The sequence below is a fragment of the Canis lupus genome, chromosome 20 (genome assembly GCF_048164855.1).
Source record: "Canis lupus baileyi chromosome 20, mCanLup2.hap1, whole genome shotgun sequence".
NCBI classification, from domain to species: domain Eukaryota; kingdom Metazoa; phylum Chordata; class Mammalia; order Carnivora; family Canidae; genus Canis; species Canis lupus.
Window position 1 is genome coordinate 28575129 of NC_132857.1, and position 23173 is coordinate 28598301.

At 45.6% G+C, this 23173-nt stretch overlaps 1 protein-coding gene and 1 long non-coding RNA gene across 5 annotated transcripts in view; one reads left to right on the top strand and one right to left on the bottom strand.

Moving 5' to 3' along the window:
• Positions 1 to 2463: 2463 nt before the first annotated feature.
• Positions 2464 to 4023, bottom strand: LOC140611825 (uncharacterized). Its single transcript, XR_012013073.1, has 2 exons — positions 3393 to 4023; positions 2464 to 2661 (listed from the first exon to the last, which is right to left on the bottom strand). It is a non-coding gene; the product is annotated as an uncharacterized lncRNA (long non-coding RNA).
• Positions 3883 to 23173, top strand: part of ERCC3 (ERCC excision repair 3, TFIIH core complex helicase subunit) — a 33040-nt gene continuing 13749 nt past the window's right edge. For all 4 annotated transcript variants that reach the window (XM_072788761.1, XM_072788759.1, XM_072788760.1 and 1 more), the window contains exons 1-11: positions 3883 to 4033; positions 4337 to 4542; positions 5201 to 5437; positions 7878 to 7927; positions 8373 to 8508; positions 8704 to 8868; positions 9396 to 9600; positions 11083 to 11397; positions 16755 to 16939; positions 20812 to 21014; positions 21780 to 21876. In XM_072788761.1, coding sequence (XP_072644862.1) covers positions 4015 to 4033; positions 4337 to 4542; positions 5201 to 5437; positions 7878 to 7927; positions 8373 to 8508; positions 8704 to 8868; positions 9396 to 9600; positions 11083 to 11397; positions 16755 to 16939; positions 20812 to 21014; positions 21780 to 21876 — 1818 coding nt within the window. In that variant the 5' untranslated portion in view covers positions 3883 to 4014. The remainder of the gene's footprint in view (positions 4034 to 4336; positions 4543 to 5200; positions 5438 to 7877; positions 7928 to 8372; positions 8509 to 8703; positions 8869 to 9395; positions 9601 to 11082; positions 11398 to 16754; positions 16940 to 20811; positions 21015 to 21779; positions 21877 to 23173) is intronic.

A 23173-nucleotide genomic window follows, 5' to 3' on the forward strand; every position in this document is an offset into this window, starting at 1 on the left:
CATAGCACATGATTTTCATTTTTTGGGGGTGAGAACATTATGATCTACCATCTGTGTGACTTTCAAGCATACAACACCGTATTATCAAGTATAGTCACTATCCTATAGATTAACTGGAAATGTTATTCCTTGACCAACAATTCCCTATTTCCTCTATCCCTCCCTCAGCCCCAGGTAACCACCACTCTATTTTCTGTTTCTAGGAGTTCAGATATTTTTCAGATTTCACTTATAAGTGATATCATATAGCACTTGTCTTTCTCCAACTGACTTCCCTTAGCATAATGCCCTCACAGTCCATCCATGTTTTTGCAAATGTCAGGATTTTCCTCTTTCTCACAGCTATTTCACATTTTACCTATTCATACATTGACAAACACTTAGGATATTTTCATATCTTGGCTATAGTGAATAATGCTGCAACAAACATGGAAGTGCAGATATTTCTTTGGGATGGTTTTCATTTCCTTAGGACATACTCAGAAGTGAAATTGCTGGATCATATGGTAGTTGTGTTTTTAATTTTTTGAGGAATCTCCATACTGTTTTCCATACTAGCTGCACCAATATATGTTCCCACCAACAGTACACCAGTATTCCCTTTTCTCCACAATCTTGCCAACATCTGTTGTATCTTATAGCCATTCTAACAGGTACGGAGTGATAGTTCACTGGGGTTTTGTTTTGCATTTCCTTGATGATTAGTAATGTTGAGCATCTTTTCATGTGTCAGTTGACCATTTGTCTTCTTTGGAAAAAAATATTCAGTTCTTCTGCCCATTTTTAATCGGATTATTCTTATGCTATTGAGTTTTTAAAATCTATTTGGGGATATTAACCCCTTATCAGATATATAGCTTGAAAATATTTCCTCTCATTTCATAAGTTCCCTTTTCATTTTATTTCTTTTGCTATGCAGAAACTTTTTAGTTTATTGTAGTCCCATTTATTTATTTTTGCCTTTGTTGCTTGTGCTTTTGGTATCACATCCAAAAAATTGTTGCCAAATGTCGACGAGTTTTTCCCCTATGTCTTTTTTTTGTTTTTAGTTTTATATGGTTTCAGATCTTACATTTAAGTCTTTAACCCATTTAGAGTTTTTTTGTGAGTAGTGTAATATAGGGGTCCGATTTCATTCTTCTGCATGTGGTTATCCAGTTTCTCCAAAACCATTTATTGGAGGGGTTATGCTTTCCCCACGGAGTATTCTTGTCAAATACTAGTTCACAAAATATTTTCTTAATTATGAAAATGTTAGATTAGCCATCCTTCCTCATAACCTCCTTCACTAAAATGAACAGATGTGTCAGTAAGAGCTTTAAAAAAGGTCCTATGTTTAACCCAGTATTTCCACTTCTCAGAACTTGTCTTGGGAAAATAACCCAAGGTATAGTTAAAGGTTTATATTTGATGATATTCATCACAGAACTATTTATATAATTGGATAAATTATAATTATTCCAATGCCCCCAAATTAGGGTTTGGCTATAAGTCATGATATTGTGATACCATCAAAAATTAAAGTCGTTAAACATTCATTCTAATCAAGGGTGAAAAAAGCTAAAGTTAGGAGGATGTAAAATCATATGTCCAAGTAATATCTTCTTGGTGTACAAACACCTATTCACAGAAAAAAAAAAAAGCCTGGAAGAAAATAAACCAAAATCTAAATAGCTAGGTGTGGCATTGTGATTTAAATAGCCTCCACAATGCTTTTCTCTGTTTTCCAAGATTTTTACGTGGCATGTAGTACTTTAATCAGATGGAAAAAAGCAAAGTGAAAGTCCAGTTTTAAAGGTACGGTTTCTCCACTTCTTGAGTGAAATTCATTTAGAGCAGGAACCAAAAAAAAAAAAAAAACCCATCAATTTACTGAAAGCCATTTAGCTGAGAACTGATCTCTACACTGCAAACTCTGTGGCTGAATCTCAGTCTTCAATTTGCTCAGTTGATCAGCAGCATCTAATACAGCTGACCACTTCCTCTACCTTGAAATGCCATGAAATGGAAGCAGGACTTCCAGGTCTCTTCATTTCCCTCTCTCACTGACTGTTGACTTGTGTTGCCCCAGTTTCCTACCTTCCAGCCTCTGCACTGTGAAGCGTTCCCCAGACTTTTCCTTACCTACACCCATTCCCTAGGCAGCCTCCACCAGTACCATAGCTTCAGTACCACAGATATGTTGACAACTCCCAAACTTATATTTCTAGGTCCCTGAACTTCAGACTTCTATCCAACTGCCATCTTGACATTTTTTTAAAAAAGATTTTATTTATTTACTCATGAGAGACACAGATAAAGAGGCAGAGACACAGGCAGAGGGAGAAAAAAGCTCCCTATGGGGAGCCCAATGCAGGACTCGATCTCAGGACCCCAGGATCACACCCTGAGCCTAAGGCAGATGCTCAACCACTAAGTCACCCAGGTGGCCCCCGTCTTGACATTTTATCTGGAGGCAGAACCTGTAAGGAAGTGATAAAATTTTAATGAAGTCACAAGGGTGGGACCCTAATCTGAAAAGGCTGGTGTCCTTATGTGAAAAGGAAGAGACACCAGAGTTCTTGTGAGTAGTGTAATATAGGGGTCCGATTTCATTCTTCTGCATGTGGTTATCCAGTTTCTTCAAAACCATTTATTGGAGGGGTTATGCTTCCCTTATCCCTACAGTGAAGACACACAAGAAAGCAAGAAGTCGGTAATCTGCAATACAGGAAGAGAGCAGGACTTAGATCTGGGACTTCCATCCTCCAGAATTATAGGAGAATAAATTTCTATTGTTTGTCATACAGTCTGTGGCATTTTATTCTGGGACTTGGTAGACTAATGCAGCCACTCCAGTTCAGTATGTCCCAAACCACCCTTCAAACCTGTGCCTTCTTTAAGGTACATCATTTTTTCAGTTGCTGAAGCCAAAAATCTTAGTTATCCTTTACTCCTGTCTCTCACTTTCCAAACCCAGTCAGCAATTCCCACTCTATCTAAAAAATACATTCAGGCTGGAACCACTGTTCATCATCTTTATCCCTACCACCCTCATAAAGCCGGCCTTTCTCCACTAGAGAGCCACCATCGCTACCCTTGGCCTTGTAGAGGCTATCCTTGACACAGCAGCTACTGTGGGCTTTTTAATAGTGAATCAGATTTTCTCTGCTCAAAAGTCTCCAGCAGTTTTCTATTTTGTAATGAAGCCCAGAGTTTTGTGCATGGCCTACAAGGCTCTACATCAGTGGTTCTCAAACCTGGCCATCAGTATCGAGTGGAGGTCAAGGCTGTTGTGCCTCTAGAGTTTTGGGGTAGGGCTGGACACTTTGCTTTTGTGCCTCTCTCCTCAGTTTGAACGTTTCTGTTCCATGTTGATGCAACCAGGGGACCCCACTTTGAGAACCACCAACCTGCATGCTTGGTGCTGGGCGCTGGGTCTCGCCCCCTGCTCCTCGCAGCCACAAGCTCCCTCAGCTTCTTCCCATCGGACGCCCAGCCCGTGAGGTCCAGTCCTAGGCTCACACAGCTCCTCCCTGGGGATTTGCGGAGGACACTGGCTCCCTTTATCAGAACCTCTGCTTGAATCACGCCACCTGAGAGAGGCACTGCGGGGGCTCCCCGCCTGGACCGGCCCTGCCACTCTGGGCCGGCTTCGCTCCTCCTGGAGCTCCTCACGCTGCAACTGTTCATCGCCCCCATCTCTCTCAGAACTCGAGTTCCGGGAGGCCAGGGGCTCCACTTTGCTCAGTCCTACCCCAGCAGCTAAAGACAGCGCCTGCACGCTCATACTGATGATGCTCAACAGATATTTCAACGACCAGAGGAAAGAACGGGTGGGGGAGGGGCCCGAAGCCGAACACTCAGAAGGAACCTCAGCGGAGAGCTCGCTCGCGCTCGCCCGGACCCCGAGCCCGGAGGCGGGACTTCCTGCGCGCCTGCCAAAAGGGCTTCCGGTGCGCAGCGGAAGTGAGAGCCCTGAGAGCGGCCGCCGCCAGGATCCGGCGGCGCAGGCCGTGTGCCGCTACCGCTGCCATGGGCAAGAGAGACCGCGGTGAGACGTGGTGCGGGCGCCGTGGGGGCCGTCCCCGTCGGCCGGTGGCGTCGCGGCCCGGCTTCTCCGCGGCCGCCCACCCCGCCGCATCTCGCGGCCTGTGCACGCTGCCGCGACCGGCCGCGGGGCGGGGCGGGGCGATCCGGACCCCAGGTCGCGCCGGGTGGGAGGCCTCGCGGCGGGAGGACGCCGCGGGAGGACGCCGCGGCACGCAGCGGGCCCCGGGCTAGCAGGGCGTGGCGTCGGCGGAATGTGGTTGCTGCCAGGTTTCTGTCGGGCTCACTTCTGTGTCCGTGTCTGCAGATAAGAAGAAGTCCAAGAAGCGGCACTACGAGGATGAAGAAGAAGATGAAGACGACGTCCCCGGGAACGAGTCCCAGGAGGCGGTGCCCTCGGCGGCCGGGAAGCAGGTGGATGAGTCCGGCACCAAAGTGGATGAATACGGAGCCAAGGACTACAGGCTGCAGATGCCCCTGAAGGACGACCACGGCTCGAGGCCTCTCTGGGTGGTGAGCATGCCTCAGCGAGGGCAGGACTGAGAGGCTGTGGGCCCAAAACAAATGCGGCTACTGCTCCGCAGAGCTGCTTGGGAGAGAGTTTCTTGCATACTGTGTGGGGGGCCCGCGGTAGGAATGAGCAGGTGGGGCAGCACGTGCTGGCTGGACTTGGGCCCGTTCATCCCCAGCCATTCATTCCTCTTACTCCTCTTCCTTCCACCTAGACCGCATGCGTGGAAATACTTTTTTATTCACCGGATAAATGCCGTTTATTATGTAATTTTTTAATTCCCCATTTAAAAAGTTAATAGAAACTTTGTATTTGCTAGGTACCACTTTTGCTCAACTTGAAGTAATTAACACTCTACATTCTTTTGAAACCTGGCCAGAAGGTACATTGAGGGTAGCCCATCTGGTGGGCTTTCCCTGCGAAGAAAACGAGGAAGCAGCTCCTGACTTTGGAAACCTGTTCTAGTCTCTGCATTTCTTGTTTCTGGTTAAAGTAACAGGTTTCACAGTTGGCTGAAGCAGTGCTTACACAAACATCCCTGGTGTTTAAGATCACTTCTGGGGCAGCTTGTCCTTTCTGAATAGTGCTCTGGGAAAGAGTCTAATAGTCTCTACAACTCATTAATTTCTTTGCCTCTTGTGTCCATTTGGTGTTTCTTAGGCTCCTGATGGCCACATCTTCTTGGAAGCCTTCTCTCCAGTTTACAAATATGCTCAAGACTTCCTGGTGGCGATTGCAGAACCAGTGTGCCGACCAACCCATGTGCATGAATACAAATTAACGGCCTACTCCCTGTATGCAGCTGTCAGTGTTGGGTTGCAAACTAGTGACATCACTGAGTACCTCAGGAAGCTCAGCAAGACGGGTGTCCCTGATGGAATTATTCAGTTTATTAAGGCAAGTGGGGGCTAAGGCCAGCTCTTTTGCCTTCCTTGTTAATGCAGTAATAGTGGGCACAGATGCTACACGTTGTCAGCCTATGGCAGGTGTGAAAATGCCATGTGGTCAGCACACCTAACTGATTACCCCAGCTGCTCCTCTTCTGGATCCAGCTTGGTATGCTTGCTGAGGCCACCCTTCCCATGAGCTGCTCCAATACAGTGGATACTAACACACTTGGGATACTAATTCAGCCCTTCTGGCCAGGACTATTTGGGAATGCAACCAAAAGTGGATGGTGTTTTGGACTGAATTGTGTCCCCTCCAAAATTCAGATGCTGAAGCTGTGACCCCTGACACAACTGTATTTGGAATGAGGACGTAATTAAGGTTAAATGAGGTCATAAGAGTGGGGCCCTGATCCAGTAGGATGAGCATCCTTTTAAGAAGAGTTAGCCAGAAAGCTCATGTGGTCTGTTTCTCTTTGTGCACAAGGAAGAGGTCATGTGAGCACGTGGTGAAAGGGTAGCCAGGAAGAGAGCTTTAACTAGAAACTAATCACTGGCAACTTGATCACGGACTTCTAGAAATGTTTCTGTTGTTAAATCACCCAGTCTATGGTGTTCTGTATGGCAACTGAGTAGACTAATTATAACTGGTAGACTATCTCAGGCTGAATGCCTATATGGGATCAATGGCTAACAGTTTCTGTTTGGGAATGTGGAAAAGAACTTCCAAATGTTGAAGTGCATAAGGTTCCATATGAAGAGCAGTTGAACACGCTTGGGTTTGTCCTGAGAGATGGGCGAATGCCATTCAGAAGAGATAGACAGGGACTTTTGTTGCCCTTGGCTGATCTAAAGGGAGTTGGATTCAGACCCCCAAACCTAGAGTGGCAGGCAAGTGCCACAGGCATCCGGCACACTAATGTATCCAAACTCAGAGAAGCTGACAGGAGCCCTGGTGAGAATCTTCTCTTGTGCTGTGGGGAGGGTACCCAGGGAGAAGGGCTTGCACCTTGCTGGGAAGAACCCTGCATCAGCACACTAGCTGTGCTCAGTGTTGGCTGTGAGCTGCCTGCAGGAGTATAGATACAATGCAGTAGTCGATCCGGAAGGGAAGCAGCAGGGGCAGCCTGAGATCTGAGACTTTTCTTTTCTTTTCTTTTCTTTTTTTTTCTTTTCTTTTCTTTTCTTTTCTTTTCTTTTCTTTCCTTTTCTCTTTTCTTTTCTTTTCTTTTCTTTCTTTCTTCTTTCTCTTTTCTTCTTTCTTTCTTTCTTTTCTTTCTTCTTTCTTTTTCTTTTCTCTTTCTTTCTTTCTTTCTTTCTTTCTTTCTTTCTTTCTTTCTTTCTCCTTTCCTTTCCTTTCCTTTCCTTTCCTTTCCTTTCTTCCTTTCCTTTCTTCCTTCCTTTCTTTCCTTCCTTTCTTTTTCTTCTTTTCTTTTCTTTTCTTTTTTCTTTCTTTCTTTTCTTTCCCCTTTCCTTTCCTTTCCTTTCCTTTCCTTCCTTTCTCCTTCTTTCTTTTTTTTTTTAAGAGTTTATTTATTCATGAGAGAGAGAGGCGCAGACATGGGCAGAGGGAGAAGCGGGCTCTCTGCAGGGAGCCCGATGCAGGACTTGATCCCTGAACCCCGGGATCATGCCCTGGGCCAAAGGCTGACACTCAGCCACTGAGCCACCCAAGCGTCTTGAGAGGTCAGTTTCTATGGCTACCACACAACTTCTGCTGCATTCCATCCTAAAGATTGTTGGGAACCAGGAAGATTTTAGCTGTATTCTCTTCTGTCAAGAAGCTTACATTCCAGTTAGGGAAATAGGAACATTGGTGGGGAGGCCAGGAGGCTTTGCATTTAATTTATGCAGCAGTTACTGAACACTTAACTCTGCCAGCTTCATGCTGGGAACTGTAGTAATGCTGGTGCCACTGGATGAACCACTGGATTAGGATGGGGCCTGTGGGAATGGAGAAGAAAAGGGAAAGGAAAATAAAGATTTTACGTAGCATTTTGTAAATTAAGGCATGTGGGGCACATTGGTTAAGTGTCAGATGGTTAAGCAACTGCCTTCGGCTCAGGTCATGATCCCAGGGTCCTTGGATCAAGCACCACATCGGGCTCCCTGCTTCGTGGGGAGCCTGCTTCTCCCTCTTCCTCTGCCCGCTGCTTCTCCTGCTTGCCCTCTCTATGTCAAATAAAAATCTTAAAAAAAAAAAAAAAAAATCAAGGCATCATGCATCAGAAAGAGCCAGGCAAGAGCAAGGTTTTACTCTCAAAAGTAGAGATTAATAAGGAAAAGCTCAATTGAGGCAGACCTGCTCTCTTTAGGATTCACACTGGGCTTTCCTAAAGTAAAATGAACTCTTTGCTTCAGTAGTAAGTAGTAAGACCTGCCCAGTGATGAATGTATCCCAAGTGAGTGATGTATTGCTAATTGTGCCTGTTTGATGTTGCTCCTTTCAGTTGTGTACTGTCAGCTATGGAAAAGTCAAGCTGGTCCTGAAGCACAACAGGTAAAGGGTTCTGTGACAGCAACCCCCCCGACCCCCCCCCACGCCCAGCACTTCCACCCTGTGCAGACTGGGTGGCAAGGAGCTAACTCTGTGGACCGTTTGTCTGCACTAGCACCTGCTCCCCTGAGTAAGAGGATAAAAAGAATAAGCAAAGCAAAGTGACCAAAACCAGGAATTCGTTCACTCACCACTGTGCTCCCCTCTAGCAGTAGAGCTGGGGCTCAGACCTGTCCTTATTTGACTTTAAAGCAGGGCTTTGCTCACACCCTCATTTTGTTATATCTTGGCCAGTAGCTCATAGCTCAGATTTGGCTAAGGGTGTGGGAGAGTCTAGAGTGGAGAGAGGCACAAAGCCACTATTTCCAGACCATCTGATCAGATGAGCAACAGAACCTTCTGGAAATGTATGCTGGTTAGTAGTCACCTCCTTCCTTCCCTCTTGCAGGTACTTTGTTGAAAGCTCCCACCCTGATGTCATCCAGCATCTTCTACAGGATCCAGTGATCCGGGAATGCCGCCTGCGGAACTCTGAGGGGGAGGCTACCGAGCTCATCACAGAGACCTTCATGAGCAAGTCTGCTGTATGTGGGCTCCTGGGTCACCCTTGGGGGTGGGAGCATTTGGAATGTCAGTTCTCTTAGGGGTGATTAGTTTAGCACTTGCAACCTTGGGACCCCATGATCTTCTTACAACTGCAGTTCCCCTTAACAACTTTGGCGCTTGCCTGGTAGCAGGAGGGTTCATACAGAGATCTAGGTCCTAACTTTCTATTACAGATTGCTAAGACTGCTGAAGGCAGTGGTGGGCCTTCTACTTCCCGGGTGACAGACCCACAGGGTAAATCTGACATCCCCACAGACCTGTTTGACTTTTATGAACAAATGGACAAGGATGAAGAAGAAGAGGAAGAGACCCAGACAGTATCTTTTGAAGTCAAGCAGGTTAGTGAAGGTACCCCTGCCTAAGCTGGCCCAGCCCTGCATGAACTCTGCAATCTGTGTGCAAGGAAGGGGTTCCCGTCTGTCCTGTATTGCTTTCTCCTTTTTGGTGTCTGTGGACTATAGCGTCGTTCATCCTAATGGATTTAGATCTGCGTGTCCTGTTCCTTAGGCTGGTGGGGCAGTCTGCACGAGTTCCTAGGAAAATGTAGGAAGTGGCCTCTTGGATTTATGTACATTTGATTTTTATTTATTTATTTTAAAAATATTTATTTATTTATTTATTTATTTATTCATTCATTCATTCATTCATTCATGAGAGACAGAGAGAGGCAGAGACGTAGAAAGACGGAAAAGCAGGCTCCTCACAAGGAGCCCAATGTGGGACTCGATCCCCTGACCTGGGATCACTCCCTGAGCCTAAGGTAGATGCTTAGTTGCTGAGCTACCCAGGCGTCCAAGATTATGTACAGTTTATAAGCATCCTTTGGACCTAAGATCATAAAACCTCTTTCATGCTCACTCCTTAGGAAATGATTGAGGAACTCCAGAAACGTTGCATCCACTTGGAGTATCCTCTGTTGGCAGAATATGACTTCCGGAATGATTCTGTTAACCCCGATATCAACATTGACCTGAAACCCACAGCTGTCCTTAGACCTTACCAGGAGAAGAGCTTGCGGAAGATGTTTGGGAACGGACGTGCCCGTTCAGGGGTCATTGTCCTTCCTTGTGGTAAGTGACACCCGAATGAAGAAGGTGGTCAGGCTCTTTAACTCGATGTGCCAGCTTCCCCTCACTCTCTTTTGTGTGCTTTTCTCCAAATCATACCTGGCCAGGGAACAGCCAAGGTCAGATGACTCCCTGATTCAGAACTTAAATATTTGAGTGCCTGCTGTGTGCAGGACTCTGACCTCAGCAGTGAAGATACATCAGTGGGTAGAACAACCCTTCTGACATCATGGAGTGCGCTTTTGTGGTGGAGACAGGTGGTCAATCAACTAAGCGATGTGTCAGATCTTGGGCCCTGGAGAAGAGGGCAGGTTTTGGGGTTAGATGGTGATGTGGGGAAGGTGCTATTTTGCATCCTGGGGTTAGGGTTTCAATCTTTGCAGCCTTGTGAGTTGTGTATATATGGAGACTTCCTAGCATAGAAACTATGTTCCTGGATGTATGTCCAAAAAAAGGGCAGTACAGCCCCCTTGGCACCTGTCTGATACTATTTGTCCTAAGTCATGTCCGGTCCTGGCCGGAGTTCTTGGCCAGAGGTCATAACAGATTCACCTGGGGGCCCTACAGGTTCCTTTTTGTTTTTTTTTTTTTAATCACCCGGGTGATTTTGATGCACATGCCCTGTAAAGGAGGAATTGCTGTTTTTATTTTTTATTTTTATTTTTTTTAAGATTTTATTTATTCATGAGATACAGAGACACAGGCTCCATGCAGACTCCAGGGACTCCAGGATCACTCCCTGGGCCGAAGTCAGGCGCCAAACTGCTGAAATATTTTATTTATTTATTCATGAGAGACACACACACACAGGCAGAGGGAGAAGCAGGCTCCATGCAGGGAGCCCAATGCGGGAATTGATCCCAGGACTCCAGGATCACGCCCTGGGCTGAAGGTGGCGCTAAGCCACTGAGCCACCTGGGCTGCCCGAATTGCTGTTTTTAAAGGAAGAGCTTGACTTTTATCTTGATATTCAAACGGTGGATGATAGTAAACTTGGCAGCCCTGGAATGTTGCTTCTGTGCCAGTAGTGTCTGCTTTTCCTGTATTCCTGAGTTCTTAGTCCAGCATGCCATGCAACCATCGAGGCTGCCTTGTACTGAGTCCTCCTCTGTGTGGCCCATCTGCCCCAGCAGTGCCACCTCCCCATGGCTTGGGCAGGTTATCCTCAGCTTTTGTTCAAAATGGCAACAATAGGAATGTCTCTTATGTCAGGTTTGTTTTGAGATTTCAGCATTTGAACAGAATTCATGAAAAATGATACAGTAGGGCCCAGTGCTTGTCTCTCTTGATTCTCATGTTTGTGCATGAGCTGGGCAGGACTCCTTTTTACAAAAAGGGAAAACAGAGGCTCTGGAGCAATAGGTGCCCCTCAACATCAGTCGTGAGGATCAAGGAGTTTTCCCAGATTTGTGTGTGGATGAAGCCAGTCTGTCTGTATCCATTGCAACCTGGCCTTGGACATCATTGCCATTTGGTTTCACATAGGTGCTGGGAAGTCCCTGGTTGGCGTGACAGCTGCATGCACTGTGAGAAAGCGCTGTCTGGTGCTGGGTAACTCTGCTGTGTCTGTGGAACAGTGGAAAGCCCAGTTCAAAATGTGGTCCACCATCGACGACAGCCAGATCTGCCGTTTCACCTCTGATGCCAAGGACAAGCCCATAGGCTGCTCCATTGCCATTAGCACCTACTCCATGCTGGGCCACACCACCAAAAGGTCCTGGGAAGCTGAGCGTGTCATGGAGTGGCTCAAAACTCAGGAGTGGGGCCTCATGATCCTGGATGAAGTACACACCATACCAGGTGAGCAGGCGGAGAGCTGAGCCGCCCACTCCTCGCAGAGACAGAAAATGATTTCCCCTTGTTGGGTTGAGGGAAGGCCTGCTGTGTAGTACATTGGTCTTGCTAGAAAGGCTTGGTGGGTAGATTTTTTAAATAAGAGGTGGGGGTGAGGGTGAGGGTAGGTTAGGTGGTGGATAGGTGTATCCCTTCACAGCTTCCTTAATTATGGGTCTGGAGTAGTCATTCAGAAAATGGTATTTCCCTCCTTCCTCCATGTTTACTGTTGCAGCTCAGCTTCCCCTTAACCCACTGGTTTGTGATGCTATGAAAACTGGGCCAGGAGCACTGAAATCCTTGCTATAGTGGTGTTTGTTTTATTTGAAACCCAAAGTATTTCTTTTTAATGTATTATAAGAATCCTACTTCTCCAGGTGTTTCAAGTAGTCTTATTTTTTTAAAGAATAGCTATAGTGATAAACTATCTGCTAATAAAATCCACCCATTGTAAATGTACAATTCAAGATTTTTAGTTAATTTCTGGACTTCTGCAGCTATCACCATGACCCAGTTTTACTTTTTTTTTTTTTTAAAGATTTTTATTTATTTATTCATGAGAGATACAGAGAGAGAGAGAGAGAAGCAGAGACACAGGCAGAGGCAGAAGCAGGCTCCATGAAGGGAGCCCGATGTGGGACTCAATCCCAGGACTCCAGGATCATGCCCTGGGCCAAAGGCAGGTGCTAAACCGCTGAGCCACCCAGGGATCCCCATGACCCAGTTTTAGAACCTCTCCCTCACTCCTTTACAGTAAGTGCTTTGATCCCTAACCCCAGGGACCATTGAAGTACTTTTTGTCTCTCTAGATTTGTTTTTTCTGGAAATATCTTATTAACAGAATCATATATTGTATATGTGCCTGCTTTACTTCGCATGATGATGTGTCCATATTATAATGTGTATTGATAGTGTCTTCCCTTTTATTGCTGAGTAGTATTCCAGGCAAATCTTTTTTGATAAAACAAATGAAGGGGGAGCCCTAACAAATTAAGAAGTGTAAATTAGAGATTTCTCTGAATGAAATGGAATCAGAGGCATTTTCACATAGAATATTCGAGATATGGCCAAAGTGGTGCTCAAATCTATTCTTTTCAGTGTAATGAGAGTCCCTCCAGCATTCCTGGATGTCTAGAGAGAACTAGAGAAATTCACAGCAAGCCAGGTGGGAATCAGGGGTCTTTTAGGTTGAAGGAATGGTATTTGTCCTGAGGTAGGAGGGTACTTGCCATGGTCTGACAGCAGGAAAGTGGCCATGTGGTGGGAGGGCGGACATAGGAGAGAGCGAGAGAGCAGTCACAGCCAAGGTTAGCGAGGAGCAGGAAGGGTAAAATGGGGGCCAGATGCCATAGGACCTCAGAGGTCACTGGAGAGGCTTTGGCCTGTACTGGGAGCCGGAGGGAAGCCATTTGAGGGATTTGAACAGAGAATGACATGTTCTGATCATGGCTATAAAAATACCACCCTGGCTGCTGTGCAGAGAATAGACTGAAGGAGGCAAGGGTAGAAGCAGCTGGATGGGTCCCAACAGGAGTAAGAATAAAGGTCATCTACTTCTGGATGTGTTGTGAGGGTGAAGCTGATAGGCTGGATGTGGGCTCTGAGAAAGAGAAATCGAGGATGACTGTAAGGTTTTTAGCTTGAGTAATTGGAAGGATGGAGTGGCTATCAATTGAGATGTTGAAAGCCATAGAAGGAGCAGGTTTGAAGAGTACTAATCAGGAGTAAGCTTTAGATACTTACATTTGATTGCCAGTTAGACATTCTGGCAGTGACAAAGATGTTAGAAAATGGGCAAAAGACAAGAATAGACATTTTACCAAAGAGAATGTATGTACAGATGCCAAGAAGCATTTGAAGAGATGTTTCACATCATTAGTCTTGAGGGAAATGCAAATTAATATCATGAGATTAGATGCCACTATACACCCATCACAGAGGCTACAATGAAAAATACTGACAATAATGAGTACTGATGAGAGGACAGAGCAGCTGGCATACACCACCAGAGGAATTGCAAAATGATCAGTCACTGTGGAAAAGTTGGGCAGTTTCTTAGAAAATTGCCATATGACTCAGCAGGCCCACCCCTGGGCATCCATCCTAGAGGATGAACACTCAGGTTCACGCAGAAAGTTGTTCCTGAATGTTTATAGCAGCTCTAGTCAGAGTCTTCAAAACCTGGGAACAACCAAAATGCCCAGCAGTGGGTGACCGGATAGATAAACTGGTACGTCCCTCCCCTGGAACGCTACTCAGCCATGAAACGGAACACATGGTTGCTGCGCACAACACCTTACATAAACTTCCAGAGATATGTGCTGAGTGAAATCAGCCCATCCTGGAAGGTTACAGAGTGTATGGTACCTTTAAAAACTGTAGTGATGGAGAGCAGATCAGCGTGTGCCAGGGGTTGAGGAGGGGGTGACTGTAAAGGGAGAGCATGAGGGAGTGTTTTGGGGTAATGAATGCATTGGTCCATATTCTGGTTATGGTGGTGGTGACACAAATCTATACATGTGTTAAAATTTATAGAACCAATCCCACCTACCCACCCACCCCACCCCACCCCACTCCCCAGCAAAAGTCAGTTTTACTGTGTTTGATTTTAAAAACTTAAAAAAAAAAAAAAATAAGGAGCAGGGGGTAATATTGGGTCTGATTGTATTGGAAATTGGTGACCTAGAGAATCACATCCTGTGAATGAGTTTGGGATTGCGGCTTAGTTGGAGGCTGTGTTTGAAACTTGGGAAAACTTGAGGCTTTCTGCTTGAGTGTGTATTTAGTTTATGCTGATGTCCCTCTGTAGCCTCGGTCCTGGGGCCCACAGGGCAGCAGCCAGGCCTGGGCTTGGTTGTGTGGCAATGAGGAAGCAGACAGGTACCCCCACAGAATTTCATGCTTGCCCTGGGTGTCTGTATGTGTCTCTTTCTTCCCTGGTTCACTGAGCCACTTTGTCTCTGACTGGGTAGGAGAGTAAAACCAAACAGCTGTTAAAGAATTCGGAGTTCAGTCTCATGAGCCCTTTGGCCTGGCCATGCCCACTAGGCCAGAAAGCCAGTGCTAAAGAAGGGAATTCTAATAAATCACAGTACGTTTCTTGCTTGTTAAATATCTCCCATGTTGAATTAGATAGAATGATAAACCTTTGAGACCTATCGCAAAAGGTAAAAAGATTGCTGTGTTGTTTCATACATCTTCCAAAAAGACTCCTGTTGGGTCACTATATCAGTAAGGAATTTGCAACTGCAGGACTTGCATATAGAGTGCTTAGTGCATGCAAGACACTGCCGATTTCATTATTTCAGCAAGTATTCATTAAGAATCCACTAAGTATCAGATGCTGTGCTTGGACTGGAGATAAAGTGGGAGGGACAAAGAATCCCTCAAATGTCAAATGACAACTGACATAACATACAGTGAAACAAGCCATACCCACAAAACGTGTATTGTGATTTTTTAAAAAAAGATTTATTTATGTATTTATTCACGATAGACAGAGAGAGAGGCAGAGACACAGGAGGAGGGAGAAGCAGGCTCCATGCTGGGAGCCAGACACGCGACTGGATCCCGGGACTCCAGGATTGCGCCCGGGGTCAAAGGCAGGTGCTAAACCACTGAGCCACCCAGGGATCCCCCTATTGTGATTCTTTTTATATAAAGTTTGGATGACTGAAGTCCGATCATGGTTCCTTTGAGGGAGAGTGCTGGTATGGACAGGAAGGGTCTGAGGAGAGACTTCTAGTGGCTAAGAACACTTATCTTGACCTGGGTGATTCCACAAGCACCTACTTGTGTAAAATTTTGTCAAGCCATGCACTGTATCGTATGTGAGTTCTTCCTCTTGACAGCCGTATGACTGTTACAGAATGTGGTAGTGGGACGTGACCTGTTTGCAGGACAGATGGCACAGGAAGGCTTTCTGGCTGCAGACGGTCCGGGTGGGGTCCAGACTCATGCTTCCCTTGGGTTGATAGAATCTCTTGGCTGTCCGCAGCTGCTCCCGCATTAGGTTGGTGTCTCCATTACCTTGGCTGCCATGCCCTTCTGACACGAGGAGCCTTGTCTGGGGTCTCGGCTACCCTTTTTTGGAGTGGCACAGTCCTCGGACATAATTGTGCTTCTGGTCTCCGTCTGTCAAGTGTATGTATGAATTGTGTTAGGCTTGGAAGACCTGGTCTTTATCTGGGGGTTAGACAGCCCTCTGCTGTTTCACTGTGTTCTTACGTTTTTGGCTTGTGTTCTGGTGCAGTCTAACCCCTCTTTCCTCAAATTGTTAACGTCTGTTTCTGCAGTATCACTAACCTTACCTTTAATTGTATTATAAGATAAGCATGACTCAAACATGTTTTATTTTTTAATTTTTAAAAATTTTATGCATTTATTAGAGAAGAAAGAGCAAGAAAGCACAAGCAGGGGGGAGTGGCAGAGGGAGAAGGAGAAGCGGGCTCCCTGCTTGGCTCCCTGCTTGCAGGGAGCCCACCAAGCAGGGAGTCCTGGGGCTTGATCCCAGGACTCTGGGTTCATGACCTGAGCCAAGGGCAGACGCTTAACCAACTGAGCCACCCAGGAGCCCCACTCATGAGTCAATACTTCTTTCAGAGTATTAGGATTTTTAAAAGATGAGCGCATGAAAACCCACAGTAAGGGTTTTTGAAATTAATGTCTCATACCCACTTACGTGTTTATTTAGTTTGATAAATCAGAAAGAATTCTAATAATGCCAAAGAGAGAAAAACAGGAGGTTGCTGGTTGACCAGATGAATCTTATTGGAAAAGCACAGAGAAGGGAATTTCCAAGGCAGGTCAGGGTGCCTGAGGTTTTATGTCTCCCTGTTTTTTCCTTGGTTTCTGGGAAGATGGTGGGAAGCTGAGGAGATCCAGCTCTTTCCAGTTCTCTGATTCCCCAGTTACCCAGCCATTTTCCTGACAACCTGGGTACAAGTTTCAGAGCAAACAAATGCCTTGCATCATGTAGAATGCAATTGTATTTTAGGTGTTGTAGGTCGTGTTTCAGGTTGCCATTTGTGCCCCTGCTGGTAGCTTAGATGTTGTGAGGAAGGATCCTACGGTTTGCTAACCTGGAGCTTCCCTAAAGCCATTTCTCTCTTTTGTTTTCTTTTTCTTTCTTCTTTTGGACAGATCTGAAAGTGATGATTAAGCCTTCTTGCCTAGTCATTCTTGTCTAGAGCCAGATTCCTGTGATTCAGAAACCCGGGGGTTAGCCCACATGACATCCCAGGCCAATGTGAAGTCGCAAGGCTGTGTGTGGTCCTTGAGCATTTAAAAAAGTGACGGTGTGAATGCCCTGATTGTCTCCCCAGCCAAGATGTTCCGCCGGGTGCTCACCATCGTGCAGGCCCACTGCAAGCTGGGTTTGACTGCAACCCTAGTCCGGGAGGATGACAAAATCGTCGATTTAAATTTTCTGATTGGGCCCAAGCTCTACGAAGCCAACTGGATGGAGCTGCAAAACAATGGCTACATCGCCAAAGTGCAGTGCGCTGAGGTAGCTGGCTCCTTCCCAGCATGGTCTCCAGGGGGGGGATCTCTTCTGCACCCCAGGGTTCAGGGAAAAGGGATCGTCTCAACTCCCCACGGACAGATTCACAGGCCAGGACCTGAGCAAAAGTACCGCCACCTCACCTGTTGCCTTGGGCCCTCTGTGAGGTCAGCAGTGTCCTACCAGCTCTGCAGGCTGATGAAACAGAATCACTTTCTGGGGGTGCCCTGTCAGTAAGGGCCAAGTTGGGATGGTGACCCAGGCTGGTTTGACTCCAGAGCCCCTGTTGCTGCTCCTCTTCTCTGGGCCTGAGCCTCAGGATGTTCCCGCCCACCCTCACCCTGGAGGGATTCTTGGGAGGTCCTGCGTGGGCAGCCATTTGGTCCACCCCCGTGTCAAAGCCCCTTGGTTTTAATGCCCCCGAAGGCACCTGTGGCCTAGATCATTTTATTTCTGAACACGTCAGGAAACACATTGTCCCAATTTGGTTCTACAGTGAATACCTGCACAGGTAAATGCTTAAAGTACACAGTTAAAGGTAAGTCTTCTCAGAGGGAATAACAACAAAAATCCTCTCTAGCACCTTGAAGTGACTGTTACTCATTGGCTAGGGTAGGGTGCCTCTGTTCTGAAAGGCAGAAGGGGGCCTGCTGGGTAAAGGTGAGTCTGAAGAACCTGGGCAGGGAGACTTCATTTGCTGAAAACTTCCCCACCCTGTAGTTGCGTCTTCATACCCAGCACCCATCTTATGATGCAGAGCGGCATCTCTGAGGCCTGTTATTCCTTTCCAGTTGCTTCTCTCCTCCCCCTGCCAGGGTACCCACTATTATGGAAATGGGTTTGTTATTCTCTTGCTTTCCTTTATTATTTTACTTCCTGTGTTCATTGCCCTCACCTATTTTGCCTAGCTTTGCCTTAAAAAAAAAAAAAAACTTTATGTAAATATAAATAGGACCTGTTTCTTTATGTCTTTTTTTCAGTGCTTTTATTCCTTGCAGAATGTACTACTTTTTTTATTTATTTATTTATTTATTTTTATTTTTTTTATTTTTTTATTTTTAAAAAAAATTTTTTTTTTTTTTAGAGATTTTTTATTTATTTATTGATGATAGTCACAGAGAGAGAGAGAGGCAGAGACACAGGCAGAGGGAGAAGCAGGCTCCATGCACCGGGAGCCCGATGTGGGATTCGATCCCGGGTCTCCAGGATCACGCCCTGGGCCAAAGGCAGGCGCCAAACCGCTGCACCACCCAGGGATCCCCTTTTTTTTTTTTTTTAAAGACTTTGTTTATTCATGAGAGACACACAGAGAGAGGCAGAGACACAGGCAGAGGGAGAAGCAGGCTCCCTGCATGGACTCCATCCTGGGACCCCGGGATCATGACCTGAACCAAAGGCACACACTCAACCACTGAGCCACCAAGGCACCCAGTATTACATTTTTGACGCTGCAAGTAGCTGTAGTTCATTTTTTTTAATTGCTATATAGTATTCCATTGTATAAGTATACAGCAATTTGATATGTGATGGAATATTACACAGCAAATAAAAATAAAATCTCTAATGTTGACAGACATTGGGGTTGCTAAGTTGACTATTTAATAGCTTTATCCAAGGTATAAGTTATGTTTCTTAACACTTATTTTAAGTAAATAATATGATTTATAAATTCTGTGATTATAAAGAGTTCTGTGGCCATCCTCACATTCCAGTTTTAGACTAGGACTTCCCACTGCCCCATCACTACCCCAGAAATTTCCCTCATGTCTGTTTGCCATGAATCCGTGCTTCTGCTCCCAGCCCTAGTGAGGCACTCATTTATTTTGTCTCTGTTAGGTTGTAGTCTAGTTTTTTTTTTTTTTTCCCTGTTACGACGATGTTGCTGCACATATTTTTGTACTTGTTTTGAGGGGGTTTGGGTAACTTTTTTCTAAAGCAGTATTCACACTGTGGACTGTGATTCTGTAACAGATGATGACATTGCTTTATTGGGTCATGATCAGAATAGAATAGAATCTACCAGAAAGCATAATATATATTAAGGGTATATGTTATTTAATAAAACTGTGTTTGTGCATATGGATGTTTAGTTTGTGACGTAAAATGATTCAACTGAGAAGTTCACTGCTCTGGCAGATACACCTAGAAATAGCATTTCTGGGTCAAAGGCTATACTGATACTTACTTTATTAGTTGTGTCCTAGAAAACTGTTTTCCAAAGTGTTGTATTGGTTGACATTCTCATCAAGAGTGACTGAGGTTTTCCACATCTTCTCCAACCCATAATACTATTTTGTTTTCTTTTAATTTTTGCTGACGCATTATGAAAATGGTATTCCTTTATGATCTCAATATATATTTTCTTGCTTACTAGTGATGTTGAGTATCATTTCATATGTTTATAGACCATTCGTGTTCTGTGAAATGTATGATTTTAGAGATTTTACTGAAAAAAGAATTGCTTTGGCTGTAAAGAACTAGAAATTCTAATGAGGACATGGACAGGACATGGCCTAAGAGGAACCAGAAAACAGCAGCAGCAGCAAAACCTGTGAATTTGAGCTCAGCCCAGTGTTAGGCATATAGTGATGGCAGCTGACAGTGTGAAGAAAGGGTCTGTGGTGATCACATAGGGAAGTAGAACTAGTCACAGAATTTGGAGCTTGTCAGTATAGGCTTTATGGCCTGTTCCATACAAAATTTCCAGAGGGTCCTTTTTGTGTGTTCACAGCCTTGAGACCTTTGAAACACGTGGCACTTCGGTATATTTGTGTGAGCTTCCCTTACCTTGCCAGTGGCTCATGCACCGGCCTAGCACAGAGGAGGCCCTCAGGAGTGTTACTGTCATCCTTGAATGATCAAATTGTCTCAGATGTGACCAACGGGACCCACTTCCATCTGGCTTCTATATCCGTTTGACATGTCCTCATGTCATTCTTTGAGCTCATTCTTTGAGCACTTCTTTGCTTTCTGGCACAGCAAGATACTTTAGGCTCATCTGGTAATTTCCCGACCTATCCTGGCTCTGGAGTCAGCCATTTCTCCAAGCTGCCCTTTTAGTAGACAGTGGAATTTACAACCAAGATCTAGGTGCGAGGGTGTGTTCAGTATTCCTAGAATGTCATTGCTAGGCTGACTCCACAGACAGAGTTAAGAAGTATGTGTGCAGTTCTCCATAGTAGTGCTGTGTGTAGACTTGTGTGTGGAGGGTGGTCTAAACAAGAGGGATCACTTGTACCACTGGCTGAGAATCTGATTTCCCTTACTTGGAGCTGGTGTAAAAGTAATTCCCTGGATATCGATAGATTTAAAAATCTATGTGTTGGGGATCCCTGGGTGGCTCAGCGGTTTTGCGCCTGCCTTTGGCCCAGGGCGCAATCCTGGAGTCCTGGGATCGGGTCCTGCGTCAGGCTCCCAGCATGGAGCCTGCTTCTCTCTCTGCCTGTGTCTCTGCCTCTCTCTTTCTCTCTCTATGTCTATCATAAACAAGTAAAAATAAATCTTTAAAAAAAAAATCTATGTGTTAAGAGATAGAGTGTCTTGGTTCACCATTAGGTATTTGATTTGGGGTATATGTGTATATTTATATATATTTTTAAAATTATTTTTATTTTTGTTTTTTTTTTCTTTTTAGAGAGGAGGAGGTGGGGAGAGGCTGAAGGAGAGAGAGAGAGAATCTTAAACAGGCTCCATGCCCAGCTTGGAGCATGATGTGAGGCTTGACCTCATGACTGGAGCCAAAGTCAAGAGAGAGATCCAAGCACCCCTGTTTTGATTTATTTTAAAGCTAGTTCTGCCAAGTGAATGGCCTTCAAAAGTTTCTAATCACGTGATATTTAAAACTTACAAACTGACCCTTGATTCTTTCTGTGTCACAGGTTTGGTGCCCAATGTCTCCTGAGTTTTACCGGGAGTATGTGGCAATCAAAACCAAGAAACGAATCTTGCTGTACACCATGAACCCTAACAAATTCAGAGCTTGCCAGTTTCTGATCAAGTTTCACGAAAGGAGGAATGACAAGATTATTGTCTTTGCAGACAATGTGTTTGCCCTGAAGGAATATGCCATTAGACTGAACAAGTAAGGACTGAGAGGTTGGGGTTGGTGCCAGGCAGCCTGTGTTCCCCGTGCCAGAGTACAGAAGGTGCTTGCTTGTTTGTTTGCGTGTTTTCCTCTCTCAAAGCTTTCGGGAATTTCTTACGAATTGGGTAAGACAGAGGAGCAAGTGGTCAGACTCAGAGGTCAGAGTATATGGAAAAGGGAGCCTGGGTCCCTTAAGCCCAGGGATCAGGGGCTGGAGTTGCACTGCTTTGGTGGGGCACTATGTTTGAGCTGGGCTCCAGAGGTGGGTGCAAGTTGGCATTTGAAATAGCGGCCAAGTGAGCGCTCCGGTGAAGCTGAGGTCAGACTATATGGGCCAGAGGCCAAGAGGGCAGGCTGACTGGTCCAGCATCCCAGCTGTGGTACTACATCTAGAAAGAGCTTCTCAGGAAACACCACCAATGTCCTCCCCTGCCCACAGTCCCACCTGGATTCTGTGTTAGCACTACTTGTGTAGACACTAAGCTTAGATGGAGAGATGTTGCCTCAGGAAAAAGCATAGTCGAGAAACCAAGGAAAAAGGAAAGGAGAGAATCTTGAAGAGAATGGGTGACCAGAACCTTGGCTCAGGGTCTGTAGCCGCTCATTTTTATGGGCCTCCTTCTGATATCCTTATCCTTGCATGATGGAGGGCTTCGTGAAAGAGGGAAACCTTGATGGAGCTCCCTTTCCCTCTGATACGCCTCCAGAATAATCGAGGGGGTGATTCTGTAGCCTTTCTAATGCAGCTTCCTTCTTCTCTAGACCCTATATCTATGGTCCCACATCCCAAGGAGAGAGGATGCAGATTCTCCAGAATTTCAAGCATAACCCCAAAATCAACACCATCTTCATATCCAAGGTCTGTGTGGCATGCAGGGTGGTGGTGAGACACCAGCACCCCCAGGGCTGGGGGGACACTGGGTGATTTCTGGGGAATGAATTCATGTTTTTGAAGGGACCTCATGTGTCAGTTTCACTCCCGTGTGTCCGCATCTGGGGACAGAGGAATGCTTTCTGACAGGTAGCAGAAGGAACAGATGCAGGGTTTAATGTATTGTGGATGATCTATAAAGTCTGTTGTTGTTGTTGTTTTTTTTAAGATTTTATTTATTTATTCATGAGAGATACAGAGAGAGGCAGAGACACAGGCAGAGGGAGAAGTAGGTTCCGTGCAGGGAGCCCAGTGTGGGACTCAATCCCAGGACTCCAGGATCATGCCCTGAGCTAAAGGCAGATGCTCAACCGCTAAGCCACCTGGGCGTCTCTAAAGTCTTTTTGTTTTTTTGTTTGTTTGTTTGTTTTTAAAGATTTTATTTATTCATGAGAGAAACAGAGAGAGAGGCAGAGACATAGGCAGAGGGAGAAGCAGGCTCCATGCAGGGAGCCCGACTTGGGACTTGATCCTGGGTCTCTGGGATCAGACCCTGGGCCAAAGGCAGTGCTAAACCGCTGAGCTACCTGGGCTGCCCTAAAGTCTCTTCATTTGAGATTTTTCCCAGTTCTTTTGGGGATATAGGAATTTTAAGTTATATTTACTTATCTAAGTGGGACATTTTCATTACCTATTCTGGCAAAAGTAGGCATTCAGATGAAGTGTCTTTGTGGAGTTGGAGATTGTTGTGGGTCGTGGGCAGCCTTGCTTCTGGCTCCTCATGTGCTTTGATGGTGGGTGATTAATGTGAGCATGATGCAAACTCACGAAGGCCCAGCTTGATGACACTGTTAGCAGCTGTGGTTCAACAATGTAGAGTAGTCCTTCAGATTAGAATAGACCCAAAGCTCAAAATAGATGAGATTTATGCATAAGTGATCATGGCGGCTCAGTAAGTGCCAGACTTGGATGTGCGTTTAGGAACCTTGATGGTTGGAACCTTCGAGCTGAGGCCGCCACCCAGAGCCAGATGCAGCCCAGTGTGGACAGTGGCCCCTTCCAGATCATGTATCCCACAGGTACTGGTGGTTTCATTGACCTCCAATTGAGAGTGTGGATGGTTTTGTGCAGACATGTTTCTGTAGCAAAAAAGAAGAGGGGTCATTTGCAGAGAGTCTGTTGATAGGGACCTCTCATCTCTGGGCCCCTGCAGGCTATACTGGGAATGCTGCCAAGACAGCTGGTGGGGATTACAGGTCCTTACAGCTTCTTTAGGACAGTTTCC